Source organism: Lepisosteus oculatus, chromosome 11 (genome assembly GCF_040954835.1).
Source record: "Lepisosteus oculatus isolate fLepOcu1 chromosome 11, fLepOcu1.hap2, whole genome shotgun sequence".
NCBI classification, from domain to species: domain Eukaryota; kingdom Metazoa; phylum Chordata; class Actinopteri; order Semionotiformes; family Lepisosteidae; genus Lepisosteus; species Lepisosteus oculatus.
This window is the reverse complement of record NC_090706.1, coordinates 26,216,366-26,242,222: the sequence shown is the minus strand read 5'-3', so window position 1 is coordinate 26,242,222 and position 25,857 is coordinate 26,216,366. Positions and strand designations below refer to the sequence as shown.

At 35.7% G+C, this 25,857-nt stretch overlaps 2 protein-coding genes across 9 annotated transcripts in view; one reads left to right on the top strand and one right to left on the bottom strand.

Moving 5' to 3' along the window:
• The window catches only part of LOC102694607 (gamma-aminobutyric acid type A receptor subunit beta2), an 88,911-nt gene extending 86,689 nt beyond the window's left edge, over positions 1-2,222 (bottom strand). Inside the window, exons 1-2 of one of the 4 annotated variants that reach the window (XM_069195966.1) lie at positions 2,068-2,222; positions 100-331 (exon numbers count right to left, since the gene is read on the bottom strand). In XM_069195966.1, the coding sequence (XP_069052067.1) occupies positions 100-182 (83 nt within the window). In that variant the 5' untranslated portion in view covers positions 183-331; positions 2,068-2,222. Of the gene's footprint in view, positions 1-99; positions 802-2,067 lie in introns of those variants that run through there. The other 3 variants (XM_069195965.1, XM_069195967.1, XM_069195968.1) reach the window with 3 other exon arrangements.
• A 4,421-nt stretch (positions 2,223-6,643) lies between these two features.
• On the top strand, positions 6,644-24,464 carry gabra6b (gamma-aminobutyric acid type A receptor subunit alpha6b). Of its 5 annotated transcripts, none has more exons than XM_015349593.2 (10): positions 6,644-6,912; positions 7,153-7,271; positions 7,786-7,853; positions 8,421-8,641; positions 9,326-9,408; positions 9,534-9,677; positions 14,307-14,459; positions 15,600-15,847; positions 17,348-17,619; positions 22,733-24,464. In XM_015349593.2, the coding sequence occupies exons 1-9, from the start codon at positions 6,827-6,829 to the stop codon at positions 17,615-17,617; spliced, it is 1,392 nt and encodes a 463-aa protein (XP_015205079.1). In that variant the 5' UTR covers positions 6,644-6,826; the 3' UTR covers positions 17,618-17,619; positions 22,733-24,464. The 5 variants fall into 5 exon arrangements, with proteins under 5 accessions (XP_015205079.1, XP_015205075.1, XP_015205078.1 ...); XM_015349589.2 differs by lacking the exon at positions 14,307-14,459 and adding an exon at positions 10,479-10,631 and having other exon boundaries at positions 6,646-6,912; XM_015349592.2 differs by lacking the exon at positions 14,307-14,459 and adding an exon at positions 10,479-10,631 and having other exon boundaries at positions 6,646-6,912; positions 21,956-24,464.
• Positions 24,465-25,857: the final 1,393 nt, after the last annotated feature.

The following is a 25,857-nucleotide window of genomic DNA, read 5'->3' as shown; positions in this document are numbered from 1 at the left end:
AGAGGTAAATTCTTAGATGCAGAGCCTTCTGTATGGATTATTGAAGTATTTCATAGTGTATACAGTCATACAAAGTAAGGAACAGAGGTGATGACTTACCTCTGCGCACAGACCACTGCCACTATTAAAGGAAATGTCCAAACCCCAAAGTAGCTCCTTTTCCTGATTCTCAGCATCGCCATAGTTTTGATATGATTTTGGATTTCAGTGAAGACAGACGAGATCCAACTTATTCTGGCCAGTGCAGTAATTCCAATGTGGGGCGCATGCGCACACTCTACCACAACATCAAGGAGCAGCGGCTGCTGATGCTGGTGGTAGAGCAATTTCCCTAGCAGAGGGAAAAAAAATTTAAAGGGGAAAGCGAAGAATAAACCAAGATTGTCAAAAGAGGTAAAAAATACTGCTGTAAAAAGGCATCCGCTGAATCCCAGTTATACTGTTTTCAAAGCATGGATATATATTCGTGTATATTATTATCATTCAAGATTACACGCGACGAAACAACAACCGCGTTTCATATCTATATAATTTCAGAAGTGAATAATGGGGGTACAAAATGTTCAAGTTGTCTTTACTTTACCCAGAACGTTGAAATTAATCGAACGCCCGCAGGTTGTGACTAGTAAAACCTCCTCTACTTAAAACCCATGCTTCAAGAGGCAAAGCTGTTAAATCTTTTGAAGAAGATGGGCTGTTGCTAATCCGAATTGTTCAACAGTCAATGTGCAGATTTATTTTCTGAAAAAAAAAAAATCAGTGATAATGATTCGGAAACCCAAGCTGCTATCAAGCCAACTCCCACAAAGGTTATACCACCCAAAGATTTAGAGGGGATACAATTTCATAATAATCAAATCATGCTACAGATATTCTAAGAACTGAGATAACATATCTGTGCACAGGAAAAGAATAATGAAGGACTAGTTACAAGAAACTAGACTTAACAGCCTTGTTTTGATACTCAAAATTGCGTTTCATGCTATTCTACATAACACCTCCTTACAATACAAATGGAGAACAAACTATAACGGGTTTTTATTCCTTCCCGTTCCTTCCTGTTTTGGCTAGTGGTAAATATAGAGGCTATCATGAATAACAAGCTTGCTCTGGTTTTTGCTCAATTTTCAGTTACTGCGTCTTACACTTTGACGACAGAAGCTACTGTACTGTTTATGCAGCGCTCTTTCTTTCCTTTGCCTCAGTGTTTTTCAAGCAAACGTTTTAAAATCTAAGCGCACCCGTATTACTTCGACCTCGGCAGACAGTCCTTGCATGTAAAGCGGGGTGATACACATTGAATGGCTGGTTCATTGATTGCTTTATTGATTGATTAATTTACTGATTCCAGAGATTTGAGGACGTTTTAGGTAGCCAATTACACAGGGATACAGAAGCGAGAAAGGTAATAGGTAAGAAATGTTGTGCGTATTACTGTATATCATTAGCAAGTTAGCTTTATTTTTCTTGCTCTAAAAACGATTAATAGGTTATATCTGGCAGTGAAACAGCAATGATAACACATAATGTATCCACATTATCGCACCGTGTACTGGTGAGTGAGATAGAAACATGTTATAAAAGAACGCACAGGCATGACTTTACTACGTGTCCGTCATTCTATTCAGAACAAGCGCAATGTGCTCTTCATCTTCCTTAACACTTAAACCACGGGACCTTGGGGCAGTACGTTACATGAAGCGCTGAGGTCCTGAATTGCCTACAAATTGCCGGACCATAAGTAGCTGCATGAATGCGCACTCGCAGAATCAAATACACTGAAATCGTGTAATCCCGGTTTCCAGAGCAAGTATGTGATTACGGTATGTGATTTTTAGGAAACACATTCGACGATCTCATTAACTTAAATTAAAAAATCTAATATTTAAAAGGTGTAACTACAGACGTTAAAAACAATCTTGGCATCGCTTTCTGACAGATTAGATAAGCCCCGTATCTCAACTACTATCTAAATCAGAAGCTTTGCCTGGTATGAATCTTCAGTACACTAAGCTAGAAGACTTTAATGCAGCTTGACAAGGAAAGTATCTATGCATTGTTACTTACCATTGAGTAGAAATATGGTTAAGAGATCTGGCCTTACCACGTCGGCAAAGTGGTCCTACAAAAACACAAATTCCTGAACATCACTGTGAAGGTACTAGCAAACCCCAGTTATTCATTTGCGTGTTGATAATGACTCAGGTGTATTTTGAATGTGACGAATGCTACTAACGTTAGCTTGAAAAGTTTAAATCAAAACATATTTTGAAGGAAATGCCAATCTATTGATAAAAACAATTCTTGGAACAAGAAAGTACCATAGCTGCTAATTTCTTTTCTAAGAAATATGTGGTCCTAAGTCTTCTATAAAACTATTGAGTTATTCACTACGATTTACTCTCCTACAGGTACAGTACCTGTATGCTACATTACTCTGTGAGTGGCATTCTTACACTGTGTTCTGTTAGAAAGAGGATTGATAGGGGATATTCTTTACTCCGAAAATGTCCCATGCTTATTGTGTAGTTGAAATTTTCAATGTAGTACATTTTTTTTCTCGTGATAGTTTGGGCCCAGTAATCATAAAAGATCATCCCCATCAACCAATTCCCAAACATATTTAATTTTTTGCATGAATGAATGTTGTGTTCCTCTTCTAATAACGATATCAGAATTTCAACCAAACATGCCAATTGATTGTCTCAAATTTCACATAAATGTTTTAGTACAGTGAATCTAGTTATAAATTGCTAATTTCGTGGCACTGTCTGAGTGCATAACGTTAATATTTGTAGAAAGCTTAGGTTAGTACCTCAAGAGAATGATATATACTGTAGTAAAGAAAGACAAGAAGGTGTTAAAATGACAAATACAGTAAGTCTGGCAAAAATTCCAAGAAGAAAGCAGATCACATAATGGCTACAGAATCACTGACTTGTGCACTTGTCTAGTTCTCAGAGGAGACAGAGAAAGATAAGGAGTTATAAAATACATTTCGATACTGTATGAGTATCTTTCAGGATTTGTTTAGCACTATATCATTGGCTTCTTAATAGGTGAGCATTAGATTATAACTATTCTAATACTTTATTGGGTTGGCAGATTTTGTCCTGAAGAACTGTAGCCCCTCAAGCTAAGAATGTAAGAATCAAATATGTTTCAATTGCAACTTAAAAGTTAAGTTTTTCTAAGAGACATTGTTTATGTTTCCAATTAACATAAATATGTCTTTGAAAGGAAAGAGGAAACCCCGCTCAGTAAAAAAAACATGTGAACACAGAGCGAACGTGTAAACTCCACACAGAAATTACCATATTCAGGCATCGGGTCATAAAGGGTCTTAAAGCACTGATGCAGCAGCTCTGTCAGTTACAACATACAAACGGCTTAGTGACGCCAGGAACCTAGTTGATTCCTCGTCTGACGAATGTCTAAATTAGTGTGGTACAGTAGATGAGCCTCATCTATAAAAGACGTATCAAAGCCTAAATATTGTCAGACTTCACTGCAAAACCCTTAAGCATGAGCTTATTTCAAGAAAAAAACAGCTTGAAGTACACTTCTAATGAACCTTTACGAATTTTACAAGGGAAAGAAAAGGTGTCGACCCAGTGCTAATCTGATTTAGAACAGTATATAACTGCATACAGTATAAACTAGATGTATCTTGTCTTCCACTGTACGCAGTGTTGGAGTATCACTTTGATATGTCAATTCATTTTACTTTGGCAGCCAATGGTATTAAAACCCGCATGATATATTTAAGCACCGTACCTCAGAGACTCCATTATGGATGCCTCAAAAGCTCGAATTAGGGACAAGACGTACAGTATTGACTCCTATCTATTTCAAACCATCTGTTTTGAACGCAGCATGTATAACAGCGCACATTGTAGACTGGGTAGAGGATGCGCAAGGATTAAAACATGTAATTCATCTTTTTTTTTTTTCTTTTTTTAACTGATGTGTTAGTTCCGGGAAGCCTAGTAGCGCTATACAATAAGATTCACCGGTGCGTTAAACATTATTTTATATTTTGGCCAAAGCTCGATAAAACCGACTTCTGCTTTAAAACTTAGTCATAAAGCATTAGGACATCGTTAACATGAACAAGCCGGATACAGTACATTATGTTAAAATGTAATAGTTCATAGATCACATAATAATCATTAAATTAATCCATATAGTGTAGATTAACCCTGAATTTACTGTACACGGTAACTCCACGTTTCATGGTACTGTAAATCGCTACAGCAGCTTTCTATATTGTTGTCATAGAAATACAGCACAAATGATTGATCCAACCCAATGATGTTAACATGGCTGTAACTGTAATTCTCCTTTTTGGATGGATTGGTTTGCTAAGTGAACAAAAGTACAGAAGTATATTACTGTATGAGAGTGATGTACTGTACTGATACGATTACATAATTACCCTGATAGATGAAAAAGGACCAGACACCTCTAAAATGTTCGTTTATATTTAAACCGTAGGAATAATCAACCTTCATTGCATAGTCTGTCGGACACAGCATTTAAATCCCATAGCAGTAAATGCTTTACTGAAGCAGACTGAAGACATATTGGCATTTTAGTCTGAGAATATCTGTAAAGAAAATTCAATATAATCTTTCAGTATTATTATTGCTTTAACCTTAGGGACGTCTAACCATTTTCTTGAACAATGCTTCACTGAGGAGTCTGGAGACATCCAGTATATTCCTATGAAGTGCGTCTTCATTGACTTAACTGGATTTTTAATTGATTACAGTTTTTGTTCAATTCTAGTCTGTCTTCCGGTGTTACGATTATAGTGATCATAGAGTTAGTGTATATGGGTTGGCATAAAACCCAAGCTTTACACAAGCTTCCACGTGTTACACGTTTATTTTCTGTGGCGAGACCACAATGATCCCCCCTCCAAAATACAGTAAACTGGGTAGCATTGGAGGAATTCCACCAGTTCTATTAGTCTTTCATTGTATTTTAATACCTATAAATATACAATGAGCAACGATTTGGTCAAATAAACTTGATTTCTGCGAAAAGTTTATGAACTTACTGCAACAGACAATATGCTTTGGTGGAGTTCACTGTAATCTTTTCTATTCAGGATATCCTTACCTGTCAGCAATCGCAGCTGCACATGTTCTGGAACTTCTGTGACACGACATCTGTCTTGGACGTCTAATTTCTTAAATTCTAAATACTGTACAGTATGTTATAGATGTTATGCAAGTCGGTTCAACTTTCCCGACAACACTTACAGTACTTTGCTTAACATGTACTGTATTGCACATTCGAAGCAGGTTTTGACTATCCCTGTCGCACCAAATTATCTGTACTGTAAATTACACCAAATTGCACCACAATCTCTGTACTTTTCCATTGGACAGTTCTAATGGAATAACTGAAATCAACAGCAGCTTAAATATTTGTTGGGAAACGACTAGTTTCCTCTTATATAAAAAAAAGAAAAAAAAAGAAAAATAGTTTACTTTTTATTGTTTTCATTAGAAATACCTTGGATTTTATCGTATCATTTCCTGGGTCCTTTCCTCACCTTCTTCCTTCTTTACAAAACATTTTATAAAGACTATTGCATAGTTTTATGGTCAGCACTCTATTGCGCAAAACGGTATTATCATTAACACCACCAACATTCTTTCTTGCAATTTCTCTTACAAACTTCAGTTTCTCTTATAAAAGGCGTCTCTTTTTGCATAATAAAGCTCTGGGTCTGGTTTTGGAGGGACGGTGGAGACTATTGTGTATGGGTACTGATCACACCAGGTCACTCAGATGTATAAAAGGGCACCAGTATTGAAGAATTGCTTGGGGTAACTTCAGTCAGTAGACGGTCCAGAGTGCTATACAGATGGGAGTATTACCAGTTTTTTTTTCATAACGTAAGGGTTCTCCTTTCTTGAATCTCCAACTAATTTACTCTGCCCGTCTTCTTCTGGCCTATTTAAGGCTGGATAATGCGCATGTAAGTACAGTAAGCCAGTGGCTTATAGACTGTGACGTTTTCCTTTCGTAGTGAGATTTAATTGATATTTATACTGTGTATACAGTATCTTTGCCTGGTGCTGCGGGGGTACTGTAAAAGGAGTCATATACCTATGTAAGCTTAAGCAGTATACCGTACGCTGTGTGCTGAAACTGAAATGATGCTAAGCGACTTCCGAATTAGGTCTGAATGATTCCTGGTAAGTGCAGGCTATCATTGTTGGCACTAGAACAGTTGTTCAATACTGGTCACAGCAGCTGAAGTAGTAACAACAATAATCTTAGTCAGGATTAAAAAACAGATTTGTACTATATGGTGTTCAGTACGTAGATACATCTAGGCTTAACTGAGTAAGAGACGATATAAGTAAATATTGTTTCGCTTAATAAAAAAATAAAGCAAATGGAAATATACAGTACCTCAGGTCTTTCAGAATAATATGGAGCTTTTAAACTTTATTATGAATTAACATCTGTAGAATGCTCTCTCTCAGAGAAATTGGAGCCATAGCTGGCGTAATCTCCAACAGCAGGACATTTGAGCTTTTTCCAAATCTCCTAACGGGTCCCTGCTAATTCCCTGCCAAAACTATCAGTGGATTTCTTCCTTTTAATCTCCCATAATGCCTTATTCGATTATTGTCAATGCTCTCCGTCCGTGCTTCTCCGTCTCTTAAAACTCTAGTTTTCCTACTGAGCCAGTCAGATGAGACACAAACGCACAAGTGAAGTCGCTGAGGACGGGGAGTAAAGCATCCCGATTCACATTGAAGCTTAGGATCAAAATTTTAGAAGAATCAAAATATGGAATATGCAAATTATTACAGTTGACAAGGGCTTTTTGGTCTTGTGCGCCAGAGGCATGGCTTTTCTGATAAATCGCTTTCTCTTGGTTTGGTAAGTGTTTTCTTGATAAAGTGTAATTCTGTCGTGTCACCAGAATAAAAGAAGGGGAACTTATGTTTATTTGGTGTCATCGTTTGCTTATACCATGTTTTAATATAACGATTTTCTTTTATATTAGTATAGCATACAGATAAATACAGATAAATATATATTTCTGGCAAGTTAACTTTCTGAGTTTGAGAAGCAAACGTGCTTGACAACAAAATCGATTAAAATCTATTTACATCCCAGTGTTGGCGTGGCGTGGGGAACCCAGCCAACAGAAGTGAGCATCTTTTCAGAAAACATCACACGTATTTTGGACAGGCTGCTGGATGGCTACGATAACCGACTACGACCTGGATTTGGAGGTATTGCGGACGTTTCTATGGCTGTGTTAATAACAGGTGTTCAGTGCAGTTGTATGAACTTTACGACAAATATTTTGACGTGTGCCTAAAATGTTTGTTTTGCACGAAGGCCATGGCAGAACCTTGGGAAAACTGGAGACCCTGGAAACAGTTTCTTCGTCTCTGTGAAGTGTTACCGATCTGATTAATGTCTCTGTCATACATTTTTGCCCTAGAGTGCTTCTCATGTCTGAGCAATTAAATTATGCACTGACCAATTAAGCAGTACACAGTGCAGGCCAACCAATAAAAAGAGTTTAATTATTCTGATCATTGCAGTGCAAAGAAACCTAACACAGTATAGTGTCTTAATTTAACAGGATTATTGTAAATTATTGTACTTTAGAACCACAGCTTTGTTAACTCAAAGTAGAAAGTTTGTACCCTTTTCATAGTTACTGCATTTTAATTAATTTCGCTTGGGATTTGATGCAAGCAATATTAAAGACTACTATAAACAATAAATCTTTTTAAGGTCCTGTTACTGAAGTCAAAACAGACATCTTTGTTACCAGTTTTGGCCCAGTTTCAGATGTTGAGATGGTAAGTTGTATTATTTTCTTATGTATAGAGTTCAGTTTTGTGAAAACAAATTGTTCATTCATGTTAATAAAATCGTGTGTTTTATGTTCATGTTCCTAGAGACAAGCTATTAGAATTGCTAAGAGCTCTGAGCTTTAACATGTCCACTGCCTCAAGTCATGTTCGTGCTGCCTTCATTATTCTGGTGTTTGGGCAGAATGTTATTAAAGCTGATTAGAAAGTTTAATCTGCTTGACAATCCCTTCCAGTGAAGGACACAGTTGGGCGTCTTATCTTTGGTGCAAACTACACTGTTTTCACTGCATCTAAATCTATTTGAACCACCATGTGAAAAACATAAGAAACAAAAATCCTAATAAAACCTAATATAAAAGGGCATACATTAAAATTATTAGATTTATTCTGCAGTGCTTTTAGGCACTGATTACCTTGAAACCCATTAATCCATCCATCGTCAATCATTTTTTCCTTGTGAGGGCTGTGACATATTTATTAATTTAAAAATGCTTGTATGATTGGACAATGATTAAAGTTGGGGTGACAACATTTCTCATTTGTTCCCTCTAGGAATATACAATGGATGTATTCTTTAGACAGACATGGATTGATGAGAGATTGAAGTTTGATGGGCCCATTGAAATTCTTAGACTCAACAATCTAATGGTTAGTAAGATCTGGACTCCTGACACCTTCTTCAGAAATGGCAAGAAGTCCATCTCTCACAACATGACCACCCCTAACAAGCTTTTCAGGATCATGCAGAATGGGACAGTGCTATATACAATGAGGTATGTCCAAAACATCAATATGTCCTAAATATAAAAGTCTGAGATTAAATATTTTGTTACAGAATATCCAGATCTCCTACTGCACATATCTTGAAAATATGAATCATTTAGGATTACCTCACTGTTTTCTTGAAGGGGATTAGTGTTATTTTGTAGGTTTTAATCATTAGCAGAATTATGCTCACATAATTCTGCTAATTATGCTCACATAATTCTGTCTTAGGATCCTATCACATGTTTCTATCTTACAGTACTACAATTGTATGTGAACAGTAATGGAGGTTCAGGAAGGATAACAGCAGGAAAGTTCAGATGGCCTAAATCATAATCATTCCTGATGTAACTTCCTGTATTTTAAAAAAACTCTAATACTATACGTTAGCCTCTTCTCTCCTTCACATTCATCTTTTGATTCTCACCTCCACCCCACCTATGCAGCTCTCTCTTGGTTCACTTTTCACTCTGCAGGGTGTCCCAGCCTCCTTGTCCTGTGGCCCTCAGACAAGCAGGTTAAGCAAAATGTACTTTGACTAAAACACGCAATAAACATTTTTCAATACATTTAATTCTTGGATAATGTTATTCCTCCTGTAATATTTTTGTGTGATCTGTAATGTGTATTTTAACTTTTTGGTACTGTACTGTATATGAACCTTATCCTTGGTGTATGTTAATACATTTCAGACTCACCATCAATGCAGAATGCCCCATGAGATTAATGAACTTTCCAATGGATGGTCATGCATGTCCTTTGAAGTTTGGTAGCTGTAAGTATTATTTAATTTATTTACATTTTTCTTTTTTTCTGGAGGAGTGGGTGTAGTTTTAGAGTGTATGTGATAGATATATTTTAATAATAGTTATTACAATCTTTTATTTGCTTACAATATAGATGCCTATCCCAAAAGTGAAATCATTTATACATGGAAGAAGGGACCATTGTACTCAGTAGAAGTCCCAGAAGAGTCATCAAGTTTACTTCAGTATGATCTAATAGGACAGACTGTGTCAAGTGAAACACTTAAATCAAACACAGGTAAGGAGCATATTTATTTCAGTTGAATGACTACCAAGTAGACTTGTAGGTTTTTATTATAAAGTAGAGTTTGATTTCTATGTGAAGGTTGAAATAGAAGTATTTATTTTTCCCCTGAACACACGTAGATGCTAAAGCTAACCAGCAATATGATCAAGAGACTGAGAGAATGACATACCAATATTTATAGCAGAGTATTATAAATTATTTTGATTTTAATTGACCTTGCTCAAAGTTTCAATACAGTGTGCTGTAACTCTTAGCAAAATGTAAGGTGGTTTATATTTATAAGGTTAGAATTGAAAATGTCAGTTTCTTACTGTTTCAAATTTTCCAGCTGGGTAGAGTGATTAAATGTTATTGTGAAATTAAAGCACATATATTCATTTTTTTTTAGACATGGCAATGATGGTAATGTTTTTGATATATTGAAATTAGGTTTTTCTTTAGGAAAAGCATGGGCCAATATTCTGGTTGCTCCCTTAAACTGTGGAATGAACTAATCATTTGTGTCTGTCCAGTGGTTACTAAATAAAGCAGTCACTCAAAATGGTTGTGTAGTGTACTAGAATATGTAAACTCTGAAAGTGCAGGTGAAAGTGTGTAGATCTCAATCCTGTTGATCTGTTCCAGAGAATCCAGAGAGAAGTCCAAAAAAAGCTAAACTTTAAAATTTTAAGTGACGAAAAAGAACGTTTTCTTTTAGTTTGATTAAGATCAGAAGTGTTTTGAAGTGCTGTTGTTCTAAAACTGTGAAACCCCAATATTGTTTGTGCCAAAAATCCATTTGTTTTCTGACAGGTGAATACATAGTTATGACAGTTTACTTCTACCTGCAAAGGAAGATGGGATACTTCATGATTCAGACATACATTCCGTGCATAATGACAGTCATACTTTCTCAGGTGTCCTTTTGGATCAATAAGGAGTCAGTTCCTGCTAGAACTGTATTTGGTAGGCTCTGGGATGTTATATTAAATGTCCACTATATAGCCACATCATCAGTGTTTACATGTAACAGGGTTAGAAAATATATCTGATTGTTATCATTCCTCATTTCAGCAAAAGACTGAAATGACAAACACAAACACTTCAATCTTACACAAAGACTTAAATCTTGAGGTTGGATATACTTATAAATAAACAGCCTTATATGAACTTCATTCTTAAATAAAGTTTTTTTTCCCAAGTTGCTTCAGTATGAAAGAGCACAGGAGTATGTTGTTAAACATAGGAGGATATGTAAAATTAGAAAAAAGATCAATTAAAAAGATTTATGTTTATGATTTCATTTGAGGGCCTTGCCTAGCTCTGTTGGTAGAGCATGAGACTCATACTCTCAGAGCGTGGGTTTGTGTCCCCTGTTGGGCGCCAGGTCCTCCATGTTGGAGACTGGGCACAAAGCTAACAGCCCTGTCCCAGAAAAAAAAAAAACAAATGTTACGGAAACAGCAACAGGATGTTACTGTCCCTACATGCCAGAAGGCATAACGGGCCAACATCCATCCATCCATGATTTAATTTGTGTGATTTTTAATGCTTTAATAGCATGCTAAAAGAACAGGTTGTAATTGCTGGTAACAAGGATGAGTTGTAAAAGCTTGTTTTAGGATACTAATTCATATTTGTTGAACTTTCAAGCTGTTTTTTCAGGATCAGCTTACATGACTTAGATTACTGCATGACATAGGGGTTTGATTTTTGCCTTAGGAACAGGGAGTTCTTTTTCTTAGTTTGATTCTGATCCTTTCAATTTAGATTTTAATTTGCTCTGTTTGATTTTACTCATATGAGTGAGAAGGCTGGTTTGTGCAGATTACGATTCTCTCACAAGTCCTTCAGAATTTAGACTGGACTGAAATTAAGGAAGATATAAATCATTTGCATGGATTTAAGTTTGCTACTTTTGGAATGTACATTTTCAGAAACTCATTAACTTTGTATGTCCTGCTGGGTTAATTTCTAATAAAAATAAAATGTTGTTTAGATGACATTTCAGTTCCACAAATCTCTCATGTCCTTGAGGAGATCTTATATAACATGCAGGCATTTCTAATACTAAATAGATTAAAGATTTCATTTCCCATTTCAAGTTTTTGAAAGTTTAAAAGTGAATAGCTATTGCTAGGTTAATATCTGGTGCAAATTATACATCCAAGCTCTTTATGTAAAGAGCCATTAAAATTATAATAATTATAACAAACAAAATATGTTTTAAAAAATTAGAGCAGGAACCATTACTCAACTCATTAAATCAAAACGGCTTGTTGTAAAGTTCTAAAAGACAGGTGACCTCTGTGTAATAAGAAGATATTCTAGAAGCTTTAAGTACAGGAGCTTAACTGATTGAGACTGATCTGTGCTTTGCTTTTTACCTCAAACAACACGGTGATGCCATGAGACCTGTGGCACTATTAAAAGGAGCAGGCGATTTAGAGAACAGAGTCATAATATATTATATGGTCTTTTGGGAACTCACAGGTTCTTGAGATACAGGGAAATAACTATAGTAAACTTACGCAGTGGATACAAAGCACTGACTTCAAGGTGCCAACATTTTGTAACAAAATATTTAGATGGCTACATATTTTTCTAAATATTATGAGAAACTGCCTTGGAATGAGTAAATCTTTTGCAAATAATGTAAACAGTATACAGTATACTGTATGTAAGTAGAACACGTGGGGTTAGGGTGCGTGATGGGGTCAACATTTTGTGGTGTTAGTCTTTGCCTTATTCTGTGCTTAAACTTTGGGTTTTGGCCAGCACACCTAACCTGCAGGATCACAACCCCTTCTTTGCACTCAACCTGAATTACTTTTTACAGAGTTTGAAGAATGTTAGTTCACCTGGGTGCTTTTCCCAGGAATTAGTCAAGGATAGCCACACATTCACTGAGAAATGTGTCTAGTGATTGGGCTGGGTGCCGCAGACTTGTACAGTAAGATCCTAACTTTCTTTACATTATTGTAATGCACTACAGTGATTCACTACCATCCATTACATTTATTGTGTTCTTTCTCGAAGTGTTCATTTTTTTAAAGTAGGCAACTGTTTCTTGCGTCAACAAGCTGTGATACTTATGAGGTGCCGTTTAGGCCATTATTCAAACTTTACCTCTCATGCACACACAAAATGCTCTCACATATACACAAAATAACTAGTGAATGTGAGAGCGTTTTCTGTGTATGTGAGAGATAAAACTAGTGAATTTGAGAGCATTTTATATGAACGTGAGAGGTAAAATGGAGAGTGTGAGAGCAATTTTTGTGAGTGTGAAAAAGCATTTTGTGTGTATTTGAGAGCAATTTGTGTGTGTATGAGAGGTAAAGTTTGAATAATGGCCTAAAAGGCACCTCATAGATACTCCATACCGCATAACTACAAAAACTAAGACATCTCTGCCAAGGTCTGGCAAACAACTTGAGATGAATTCCATAATGCATAGATCAAAAGCATCCCAGCAAACCCTCTTCTCAGTTTTCTTACCAATTCTAAATCAGGACTAGGCTACAGTTCTGCAGACAATGACCATCATATGTGTGCATAAAAAGTATAAGCACATGACTGCCGCTCATGAAGCACAGGGTGTCACCACAAAGTATTAACCTCACTGTACAGTATTTTCTCAGCACTAAGCATTTATCAACATAAACATGTATAGTGCCATAAGCCTTTATTTGAGAAAATGGTGACTTTTGTCACAAACTAACACATTCCATTTCTTTCTTCTTGGAAATAAACTATGTGAATGTCTAATTAACGAGAACATTAGAGAGACATTCCCCTGGAGTGGCACAAAAACCTATTTTCCTCAGACTGTATGATACAAAGGCTGAATGAACCTCTTTTATTTTGACTTGCTTGGAAGTGATCTTACTCAAGTTTTAGTTTCCTAATTGGTAAATATATTAAAAACAAATTTGCTTTGTTTTGTAAAAACAAGCACTTTTTTTTACCTGAAGTAGTGAAATCACTCTGATCAAAGTATATATTTTTACTGTAGATGCAGAGAAAAATCAGATGGGTGTATTTCTTTGCTTGTTTTTTATGTTTTGCTTTTGTGAATTGTATGCAGATTAAATTGACATTACAATAGCTTTTGCTACTGGGACATTAAGAAGATTGAGTACACCCCTGAAATACGGAATGAGAACAGCTCTTGCTGTTACTTATGTAACAGTTAGCTCTCCCTCCTTAAATGTGATTTAGTAAATCCAGCCAATTAATATTTAAAATTTCAGGATCTCTCCCTTAAAAACATATACACATATACAATTTATAGTACCATATATCAGAAAGAAAATTTAATTTCATAGGCTATAGAGTACAGATGTTTTTTTTAAACAAATTGAAGAAATGCACGACACCTTTATTTAACTTAATCGGTTGAGTTTGGTCTCATTACTACTGATTGTCTTAAATAACATATGCAGGATTGTACATCTTTTATAAACAATTCTGTTACACTTCTGGTATATAAGGCACATCGTGCACATTGCATTTTGCAGTAAAATAGTGCCTCTATCACATACTATTGATTTCATTAAACTCTTGTTACATGTAAACCTTTATTATTTCATTTTGTTCCACTGACCATTATCATTGTCCATCATGTGTTCATTTCAGGTGAATATGCATTGCAAGTGGTCTATTTTCATCTTGAAAGAAAACTAGGCTACTACCTCATTCAAACATACATTCCATGCTTCATGACTGTCGTTCTGTCCCAAGTTGTGTTCTGGATCAACAAAGAGTCTGTTCCTGCAAGAACTGTAGCTGGTATGAAAGCCTCCCATACAGTATCTGTTTCATTCTACTGTATGGTGTAGCAGTTTTACAGTAAATCAGTTGTGATTTTAAGATGCATTTGTGTTCAGTAACTGGAGGAAGCACTTTTTCAATAACAGTAATATAACTCCATCTAACAGAGTATCTAGAAAATGTACAGAATCTTTTGTTTAATTTTTCTGTGTTCCACCATAAATATTTGCCCAAAAAATCTCAATGTGATCTGGAAATAAAGTGTAAATAAAGTGTACAGTAGGTTGTAGGAAGGGTGTTGTAAATGAGAATGAAGACCCCTTATAACAAGAGAAGTATCAGTGCTTTGCTTAAAAACTTATAAATATATATAAGCATTAAGAAAGAGGCAAAAGTTCCCTACATAAAGGGAATGAAAACAAGGTGCTTGTCAAGATTTGTGGACACAAATGCAGTAGATATAATATGTAAATGTGTAATGTGTAAGTTCAAATACTAATATCCAAAGAAGCTCTTTGATTTTAAGGTTTTCTTGAAACCCATGTCATTACGTACAGTATGTTTAGAACCTGTTATGCTTCATGAAAATGAAAAGAGAATATTACATTAAGTGACAACAACTATACAAATATTTGTGATTCGTTTTTTGACTTCATTACAGGCACAAAAAAATGGGTAGAAGCTCATATAATTTACACTATAAATATGTAGATTGCTGAATCAAACTGCTGTTACTGGTAGTGGTCACTGAGTCTGAACTGGCTATTTATCTGTTTTTCGGATTCACATATTTTCAGTTATTTTTGTGTTACGTTCAATCATCTTTTGATGTACTGGCTAAAGATACTAAAGATAAACCAAATCAGGCAACTCATATTTGGGTCAACAATAAGGGTGAAACTTGTAACGGAAATGGGTAGCAAGGGAATTTCTGAAAATAATATTGACATGGGTTGCAAGTAACCATTTCTTTACAGTATATGTTTGATGTTTCATATATGCATGACGTTGATTTACAGTATATACAGTATATTAATTAACTAATAGGGAAGAGAACGTGGGGGCTATGTCCCTCTCAGCCTGGAGCAAATAGTCTCTCCACTTTGATTTGCTTGTTTCATTCAGGCTTCTAAAGTAGTTTTTCATCTATATTTCAAGGTATCACCACTGTCCTTACCATGACTACCCTCAGCATCAGTGCTCGACACTCCCTGCCGAAAGTGTCCTACGCCACTGCCATGGACTGGTTCATAGCAGTATGCTTTGCCTTTGTCTTTTCTGCGCTCATTGAGTTTGCGGCTGTCAACTACTTTACCAACATCCAGGCTCAGAGAGCACTGCGAAAGGTGGCCAAGGCAGCAGCATTAGAGGCTGCAGCTGCAACGAGCGAGGAGGAGATTGTGTCGGTAATTTTCTTCCCCTTTGGTAATAGGATACAAGACAAGAGCAGGCAGCCAAAGTGGCTTAGTGTGGAACTGATATTGCAGTTACTTTTGTGGTACTGCAGCAGATTACATAAGTACATGAAATCAATTTAAATGCACAAGGTGCATTCTTTGATGTTGGAGCAGTGTTCAGGCATTACCATTGGATAGCTTCACGCATTTGGAGGCGCTTGTGTCAACGTAACCTTTTTTAAGGTTTTAAAGTCTGTATGCATTTTAGGTGTACATACTGTACTGTAAGCTAGTAAAAGTACTGAAAAGAACAATTTGTGTCCTCTGTACACTAACCAAGTGGAATACAAATCACAGGGTTGCTCTGTATTATGCACATATATTGATTTTGCGTGTGTTTTAACCATTTATATTGCTTTACACAATTTTTAAATATCACCTAATTTTCTGTTGCTTAAAAAAGGAAGGTTAAATACAAGAAATTAGTAGCCATTATTTTTAACTAACAAGAGCGGGTTTGGAGACACACATCATCTTTGGGAATTTTGAAGAAAGACAGAGAGCCTTTGCCATGCATTTGTTTCTAAGCGCTCAGAAAGCCCAAAACAGGAACTGAGCAGTGAGGACTGTCAAAATACATTTTGAAATTTTGAAGTGGTGGATCTCAAAAGACTGCGAGGGCATACAGTACACTTTGCAGAAGCTCTGTATTTGAAATGAAAACTGATCACTCCTTTGTTCAATTACATGAAGTTGACAAAATATTGTTTAGCAATAAATGATGTTAATTTGTCACAGGTAGTGGAAAAATATCAAGCCTTTTGGGAGCTATCCTACATAAACTCACAGTCATTGTCGTTTCAAAAATAGCACAGTATTAAAACACTAAGCAGCAGTTCCTCCCAGCATGATCTTACACCACAACGGGTAGTGCACAGCGATAGGCAGCTGACATTTGCAGTTACAACCTTGTATGTCATGGAAGCTATTCAAAAATCCCCCCCCTTCATACTCCCCACTCGTCTCTGTAATATACACAAAGCTGTTCAAAATTTTCTTAAAGCAAAACAAGCTCATTAATATAGAACATAAGTAAAATACAAGCTCAGAGGAGCTTGTTTTAAATAACTAAAACAATTTAATGAGAGAAAAGATCAAGTATACCAATAGTCATTGATTTTTTGAATGCATATTGCAAATCAACAAACAAATAGATTATTTGGTTTCACATTAATGGTAGCAATGGCATTAGTGTCACCCTGATCATATCTCAAAATCAAAGTCTTCTCTTATCAGAGCCTAAACCCTGTTCAATCATTGAGCCTATTGCTGCTCTTTCTATATCATTTATTTAAAATAATCAGATGTTTTTACTGGCCAAGTAAAAAAAAAAAGCATAGCGGGTTCCTGTTAACAAAATGATAATTGTTTGCTCATTTTGTGACACTTGGAGAAAATCAAAAATTGATCCCGTGTTTTTTTAATTTTTATTTTCATGAACTGGAGCAGCACTCAGATTCCAATAGCAGCCTAAAGAAGAGATTGAACTCTGTGGTTTCCCGTAACGAACCGCCGATTGAAGAAAGCTATACACCCCCACCACAGCCACAATTCCTGCAGCAAGGATCTGCCATTCCTGCAAATATCCAACTTACGGGGACAAGCAAAATAGACAAATATGCCCGTATACTTTTCCCTTTGTCCTTTGGTGCATTCAACCTTGTGTACTGGATTGTCTATCTGTCAAAGGATACCATGGAGCTATCAACTCACTCTTGAAGGTATTGTGATTTGTATATTTGCTTTTTTGTACTGTATGTTTATATGAATTGTTTGATATACAGTACTGAATACTGTATGTACAAGTATGTGATGAAAAGGATTTAGATCGATTCTGAATTCTAGATTATGTTGCAAGTTCTCCTGCACTGTTATTTAGCTTTTTGTGAAATAAGTGGTAATTCTAAATGTTTAAATATCTGTCAATCTTAAGAATAAATATCTGGGCATCAGCTGTTTTACAAGGAGATCTGAAGAACTGGTCAACTTGACTGCTGCTGAATTATACTAAAATACAACCTCAGTGAATAAAAACAACATGATATAGCAATGAACATCTATGAACACCAAATACACTGTAGGGAAAGAACAGTTTATATCTCTATAATTACTACCGTGGGGCAGCATGATAATGTAGTCATTAGCATTTTTTGCCTCGCAGCACTGGGGCCCTGGGTTCAATCCTGGGTTGCTACTGTATCTGCCTGGAGTTTGTATGGGTTTCTTCTGGGTGCTTTGGTTTCTTCCCATAGTCCAAAGACATACTGACAGATTAATTGGCTTCTGGGGAAAGGTGTCCCTGGTGTGTGTTTGTGTCTGTGTGTCTCTCTCCTGGTGTCCCGTCCATGGTGTGCTCTGCCTTGTGGCCGTTGCTTGGCAGGATAGACTCCAGCTCCCCCATGATAGTGAATTGGATAAAGCATTTATAAAGTTATTTAATGAATTAACAATTACTACATTAAATTCATAGACCTGCCTGTTTAGCCTGAAAAATATATATTTTGACTCCAAGAGAGTGCCTAGGAGACCATCAGTTGTGAAATTGTCACTAACCATAAGTAGTTTTGGCCTAATTAATATATGATGCTATTTGTAACTATATTTTTGTAACTCTATTAAGAGGTATACTAAAAAAAGATCTGTAAATTGATAATAAAATACACAGCAACACAAAACATATCTGACCAAGATAGATACTGTAGTAATTATGATTCAAGACAATGCTTTTTATTACATATGAACAGAAGGTTAATTATTTAATCCCTTGTCTTTGATAGTACGTGGTTTTTTACCACCCTAAATTTTTATTAGCTTGTTTCAATGCCTCCGGTTTGGTATGAGGTAATCTTATGCCTAATGAAATTTGAAAGAACTTTACCATGTACACACCTACTACCGTACAGTACATACTCTATATGGACTTTATTAAATTCGGCAATATGGCAAACTCTGACCTATTACCTATAACTGTTGCCCGTATGGTCAAATTCCCACAGAGCATACTATAATGGATGAATTGTTTATATTTTATGGGTGCATTTGCAGTATCTTATCACATTCTTGATCATCCAGTAGTATCTGGTATATGGAAGTCACACTCTTGTGTAGAGGAGGGTATGTTTTTTTTTATGTTCGAACTGATATTGACATTTGCACAAGCAGATGATCCTACTGTAGAACACAGGAGTCTCATTTAATATATATTTTCATAATCATAATGTTTATATCATCATCATTCTCAACAGACCATCACCACCACCACCACCACCACCAACAATAACAATCATACAGTACATTGCTGTTCATCCCAAAAGATCCCATTGTATTTTATTCATAGGAAGAGATCAGCTTCATCCACCAGTGAATAAGCTGTCATGCAGATCAGCTTAAGCTGCTCATATGTACTCCTGCCACCTACTACTTAGCAAGTAAATGGAGAAATGAGAAATTGACTTGAATTGACTTGGATTTGAATTGTGGGGTCACTGTAAGTAGGCCAGATAGAGCAAGCCCACATTGAATTTCACCGATAACACTGTGGTTCATGTCTCCATTCTTCCAAACTGCAACATAAGACCTTTAATGGCCAATTAGTGAGGACTCCAGATTAATTTCTGACAACACATAGTACACATCACCATAATGGTCTGCAAATTCTAGTCCAGGGTGAAGAGCACCACCTACAGGTCCACAAAATATGCTTACAGCAGCAACCTCATTAGATCTGGCAAGTTGATAAGACAGCTGTTAACACCTGAAAAAGTGATAGCTATGAAAATGTTAATAACCGAATAAATGAAAAATGTGGAAAAATGAAAAAAATCATACAACTCTATATTTAGCTGAAAGATACTGTCTGTACTTAGTTATTTGAAGAATGCATAGTAACCAAAGAAGAGTCATTACAAGTCTAGACATATGCATTAAATGCAGTGTTGCACCACATCCCTAATAAGTGGTACTGTTTTTTTAGATTCTAAATATGATAAAATCCTCCAGCAAAAGCTCTAAAGTGAATGTTAAGTGATATGAAAAAATGCTTGCTGCAGAGCCATAATTACTTTAAAGTTTATAAAGTGTAACCCCTTTAATTAATTTCTAAAGATCCCATAGTCATGCTTCCACATAAGCAGTTCAAATCACTCATGTGACTGTCACAAAGGACAATACCACCAAATCTATTAGATTTATCAACAGGGTGGGTCATTACTCACCCCAGTAAAAGTAGTACTAAAGAAAATAATTTATTTTATTTGTAGTATACTGCAGATTGAGCCTTAAAATTAAGTCTAATTTTTTTATAAGAGAAGTTCAAGATGTTATATCCTATTCTTGCCTATTTCTGATCTTCTACATATAAATACATCTCACTGTGCATTTTTATGCACCCTTCCAACCACCCCATCTACACACTTGCAGCAGCTCCCTGGCTCATTCCTTGTGAAAATGAAGGATGTTTGCTCAACCCCATCCTTCCAGTCAGTCTGCCATGCTCTCAGTTAGGAGAGTTATACCAAATAACCTCTAATACATTCACCCCATTATCGCATTCATTGAGATCAAATTTACATATTGAATAAATATTTTACTTCATTTTAGGGTGAACTCTGTGAGTTACACCTCTGGCCTTGTTTGAAAGTGCTTTATATTTTCTTTGAAGTATTAAAAATATAGTCAAGGGGTTTTCAATTGTTTGAGTCAATTACTGTGGTGTAATTGACTACAGTATGGCTTCATGGGCTGGCCAAACATCCTTCTGACTACCAGATAACTGTGAGCACCAAGTGTTTTCACTGGGAGATGATTCACTCCTCTAATCAATGCTAGCTGTGCTCTGTGCACTGTGGATTTAGCAATGTGAAAAATGTCAGAATGTTCAAATGTGCATGTTTCCAAGGAAAACATCTTTGGCCCTCACCACTCCTTTTCTGTTACAAGGGTTAGCAATTAAAGCAAGTTTATGAACAATGGCTGATTCCAGTTTTATTTGTTATTAGAAACAGACCAATAATTAATGTAAATCATCACTAATCACATAATTATGAAATCTTTATTTGAAAGGAAAAAATGCTTTCAAAGGTTATGTGTACATGTATAATTTATGTTAGAAAACCCACATGTATAGGGTGCAATTGTATTTCTTCTGTTCTATTTTCTGTGGTTTGGTATCTTTTTAATACTACTGGGTCAATGACAAAAGCTACTCTAGTCGAGCTGTCACAGGACAAAAAAGGCAAGGCTAAGATCCACTCACTGTGTACTGTAAGTGCTATACAGTAACTGGTTAGAAAAAGCCTACAGTGGTGCTTGTTAATGAATAGGTCTTTTCAATATAGCCATTTCCAAAGACACATTAGTTTGAGAGGCTTCTTAGGATCTGAGTTTACAACCCCTGAATTTACCTGTAGGCAGTAAGATTGCTTTTTATTGCTTGCTAGAGAGGACTTAAAAACTGCTTTCCTTGAGTTGTAATAAATCTAAACCAGTAAGTGCTGTACAAAATGTTATTGTCAGATTTGGGTCTTTCTTTAAAAATATCTTCCACTTAAATGTAGAAGTTAATCAATATCTTTTAGCAATAAAAAAGCAAGGTCTGCAACGTCAGACGATTGTCATATAAATCCACGATATTTGCTTTGGAATAAAATTCTCGTAAGTACAATATAAAACACACATTAATGAAATGTATACTGTGATTTTTTTTTTCAGTGAGAGAAGTGTTGGGGGAACTAAGCTTTAAAAAAAACAGATAATGTTTTACTTGAAGAACTCTTTCATAAACGCTACAGTATGTTATAATAACATGCATTATCCTTTATAACCATTTGTGGAAATTCTATTACAGGCATGTTTAAATCTGCATAGACTACAGTAACTTACAGTTATTATATTCAATATATTAAATAAATTGTGAAAATTATTACAATCATTATAAAGCATATTAAATGTACAGTATATCAATTACCCTGATACTTTCATTAGTGTAAATCATTCACTCACATTTTATTTTGAAAACAGTAACAATATTTTGTCACCTTTTGTTCTGTTTTGAGACAGGTTCAGCTGAAAGCTAAGAGCAGTAGTGCAGACAGAGAAAAGTCAGATGAAAATGATGGACTTGAGTGCTTGTTGGACTTGAGATATGTTTATATTAAATTTGTTTTACCATGTTATGTAGTGTTAATGAAGAATTAATAATTGTGTTTTCGAGCCTCATTCAAATAATGCAAAACCATTTTTCATATCTGGTTTGACATTTTCAATACATACGGTATGATTACGTCAATTAACAAGGACTGGTAGTATTGAAATGACAGTAAAAATTGTAATGCGTCAGTTTGCTCTCCTGATTATCTGTAAACTTGCATTTTTATGGAGCTCTAGGTTAAGCTAGCATTACTAACTAATCAAAAACAGACTTTGAGTGTGAGCATCTCATTGGCCTTATTCTGAAATTAGTGTCTTAGAAGAGGCATTTAATTTATGGAGACTGAAATAGAAAAGAAGAAGAATCCGAAGTTTAAGTGACTCCCAAGGTCAGTTTATCAGCACTTGAGTCCGGAATCAATTTAGATCAACATTATCACATGTTCAGACAAGAATAAAATAAATTTGCAGCATGTCTGGTATGCTGGTTCACACTACTCAATACCGACCCATTTAATTTGCCTGTTAATTAGAGCCATTCCTCTTGTATGAGATGCATTAAAGGATATATTTGTCTTCTTTGACTAAGCAGAGAAACCCTTCTCCTTTTTGGTATTAGAGTATTTTCAAATTCTCTTCTGTTGGCATTCCGCTTTCTTTAATCTGTCTCTTTGTTCTATATTGCAGGAAGAATGACCCTCACTTTTGGAAGTCACTTCAGAAGTGTGTAGTGAAACACGAAGACCTTGCTGCTGTCTCTTTCATTTTTGTATCATAGGTGTTGCATTTTTCCATGCCAGCTTTTATTGTCTGGAGGTAGTGTTGAGGCTTTTGCTCATTTAGAATTTCTTTGCCTTTAGCCAACCTTTAAATATATTTAACGCAGGGATTTTATTTGCTCTCAGAGCACATCTGGTTCTGGTGGCATTTCTTTCAATCCTAAATGCCTTTTTCCTTTCTTTCTGTTTGAATCAGGGCTTTCACAATTGCAGCTGAAGTACTGACATAACCCTGCAGGCTTGTGCAGTACAGTACTTTGTCTCTGTAAATGTGTACATGCATTACATTTAAAGCAGATGTGTGTGGTTCCGATGGGTTGATGGAGCTGATTGTGAGAGTCATTTGTTTTGGGAAACTCAGTTTTGTCATTTTAAACCAAATCTTTGGACCTGACTGTTAAAACATCATTTTTTGCAGACTATACAGAGTTACGTGCCGGTACACAACAGAACTCTATTCAGTCAGCCAGCAAATACAAAAGTTACGTTACTTTAAAACTCTTAAAAACCAAAGTTGTAGGAGGCCTCAGATACCAACTAGTTATGATAGTTATGTATGAAAGGCAGTTTGCACAAGACAACCTATGGGAAAACAGGGTTAAAAGCAACTAAATTGTTAGACACATATTTGGTATTTTCATTGTAAATCTCAGTGAAATATGCAACTACTTAGCTTTTGTTGTTTGCCAGGAAAAATATACCTGAAATGACAAGTTAATTTGTCATGCTTGTTCGCTGTGTTTTTGAGTTTTTGCCATTTGGTATTATTCTGTATTACAGCATCTGTTTTGCAAATGAAAACTAAATGATTGAAGGCAGACAGACAAGGATTTGTGTTGAGAAATAATGTGATTTAAATCACACATCACATTTACATTACAATGATTATAGTCAATATATTATATAAAATATCTATAATTGTTATAATCTATATAAAATATATTAAATGTATATAACATCCTTTCATACTTTAGTGTACATATTTCACTCTTATTTAATTTTAAAAACAGGTTACCTTTATTTCTGTTTTGTTCTATCAGTTTCATCAATGAATTTTAAACCTGTTATTGGGGATCAATTTCCCAGTAATATTTTCCATGGATAGACAAAGACATTTGTTTTGGGAGATTAAAGGTAAGCCAGAATAGGTCTTAATGTATAATATAATAATATTTAAATTTCTATGCATATGCCACTGGGGACATTTACTGAAAATGTAGATTTTGTCCCCATGGAAAAAGGCAGCTCCAATGAAGAATTATTTTATACTCAATAATTTTAAGAAACTCCTAAGTTTTTTTTATAAAGTTTTCTTTACATCTCAAAGCTGTTACTATATATTTTCTGTCACTTTTTTAAATGGACGCTATTGACAGATTTTCAACCCCCAATTTTCAACACATTTGGTTTAAATATATTAAATGTCTTTTTTCTTTCAAGTCAGTGGTGGCTGCATACTGTGCTGTACTGTATATCCTTGTTTTACATGTTTTGTAGAAAAAAGTGTTATAATTAGTTAAGGAATGTTAATCTTTTCTTACCAATAAATATGCATATGTACAGTTTAAATTAAAATTGAGTATACTTGTGCATTGATAATGAGCAGAACATACAATACAATAAAAACATACTTTATCTGATTTTATATATTTATTATCTTGATATATAGCATGATTTATGAACTATTGAAACTTTTTAGTTAAAAAAGTGTATTTTTTTCTTTTTAATAATCATTTTACAATAAACATAACAATTTTTACCTTAAGTAGCTTAGTGTTGTTTGTGTTAAAAATAAAGAAGGATATTTTATTACTTGCAAATTATTTTCTGTATTAATGTTGTATTTATACCTATTTATTAGACACATTCTCTACCCTGAATATTTATTATTACCAAGTTTTGTATGAATGTTATATCATAAATACACCTAAAATAAATTTTGTCATATTTTGGTTTTCCAGTCTAAAATAAAGATTCTTCTGATTTGTTCTTCAAAATGTTTCATGCATTGCTTTTGCAAGTTGAGGTCGTTTGTGATCCAAACTGAAAGGTTTTTTAACAAAAATGGATGTGCAAAGGTGAGCATGACTGATGGAGTTTTTTTTTTAAACAGAAGTCAGCAATGAGGTTTACATCTATTCTTGCCCACTTCTCTTCTCTTTGCCAACTCTGTTTTGCCTACTGAACATATCTTTCACATATCGTCTCGTATTTGGGGTTTGCTCTGCTCAGAGAAAGACCTTACCTTTCAATTCTCCATGTCCACCTCTTCATCCTTTGTCATTCCCGCCAGCTTCTGCTGCGGTCAGTGCAATTGCTCTGGCTCCCACCCTATCCTTTCCTCAGCACCTCCATACCCAGCTTTCTGATTACCACTTTCCTTCAAGCCAAAGTGGGGAGTTGCCTACTTACTTCAACTTGAACATGCAGCTCTTTGACCCATTCTTCTCCACACTCCGTGGAAAAAAAAATGGCTTCCTGCAGTTGCCATGACGTCTACTCTTTTTCTGGCTACTTTTGATTTTAATCCCTCCGTACCCCAGGCTCCGGAACAACTATGTTTCTATTTCCCCTTTCCCTCTCCACTCTTTATCCAAAATCCCGCTTCATTCACTATTTCCCTATTTCTCTCTCCCCTATCTTTTCCATTTCATTGTTGGACATCCACCCCACAGCACCAGGCTCCAATGTCCATCTCTTCCCTTTCCCCAGTCCTCCTTTTCTCCTTTCCCTCAAGGAGCCTCTTAGCTACCAGTACTGTGGTCTCAGTGCAAGCACACAGCATCCATCTGGGCTGGGTTCAAGGTCCTCATTTACAGCTCCTGCCGCCACCCACTGTCTGCTACTGGTTATAGCCCAGGCAGTGGTGGTGATGTGTTCCCTACCTCAACCTCAACTCTGATAACCAAGCGATTGGGTTGTCGGTCCCCAGATCTCCCCACTTCAGCTTCCATTTCACCAAAAGCCCCAGCAGAGACCCTCCATCCCTGCCAGAGACTGGTCTCCCAATTGCTTTAGCTGCTATTTTAGGGG

What these genes read in the sequence shown, in the direction of transcription:
- gabra6b (XM_015349593.2), top strand. Translation starts at nt 6,827, where the DNA reads ATGCAAATTATTACAGTTGACAAGGGCTTTTTGGTCTTGTGCGCCAGA. An exon ending in ACAGTGCTATATACAATGAG is followed by an intron (nt 8,642 to 9,325) that starts GTATGTCCAAAA and finishes AATACATTTCAG; the next exon opens with ACTCACCATCAATGCAGAAT. An exon ending in TCCTGCAAGAACTGTAGCTG is followed by an intron (nt 14,460 to 15,599) that starts GTATGAAAGCCT and finishes CTATATTTCAAG; the next exon opens with GTATCACCACTGTCCTTACC.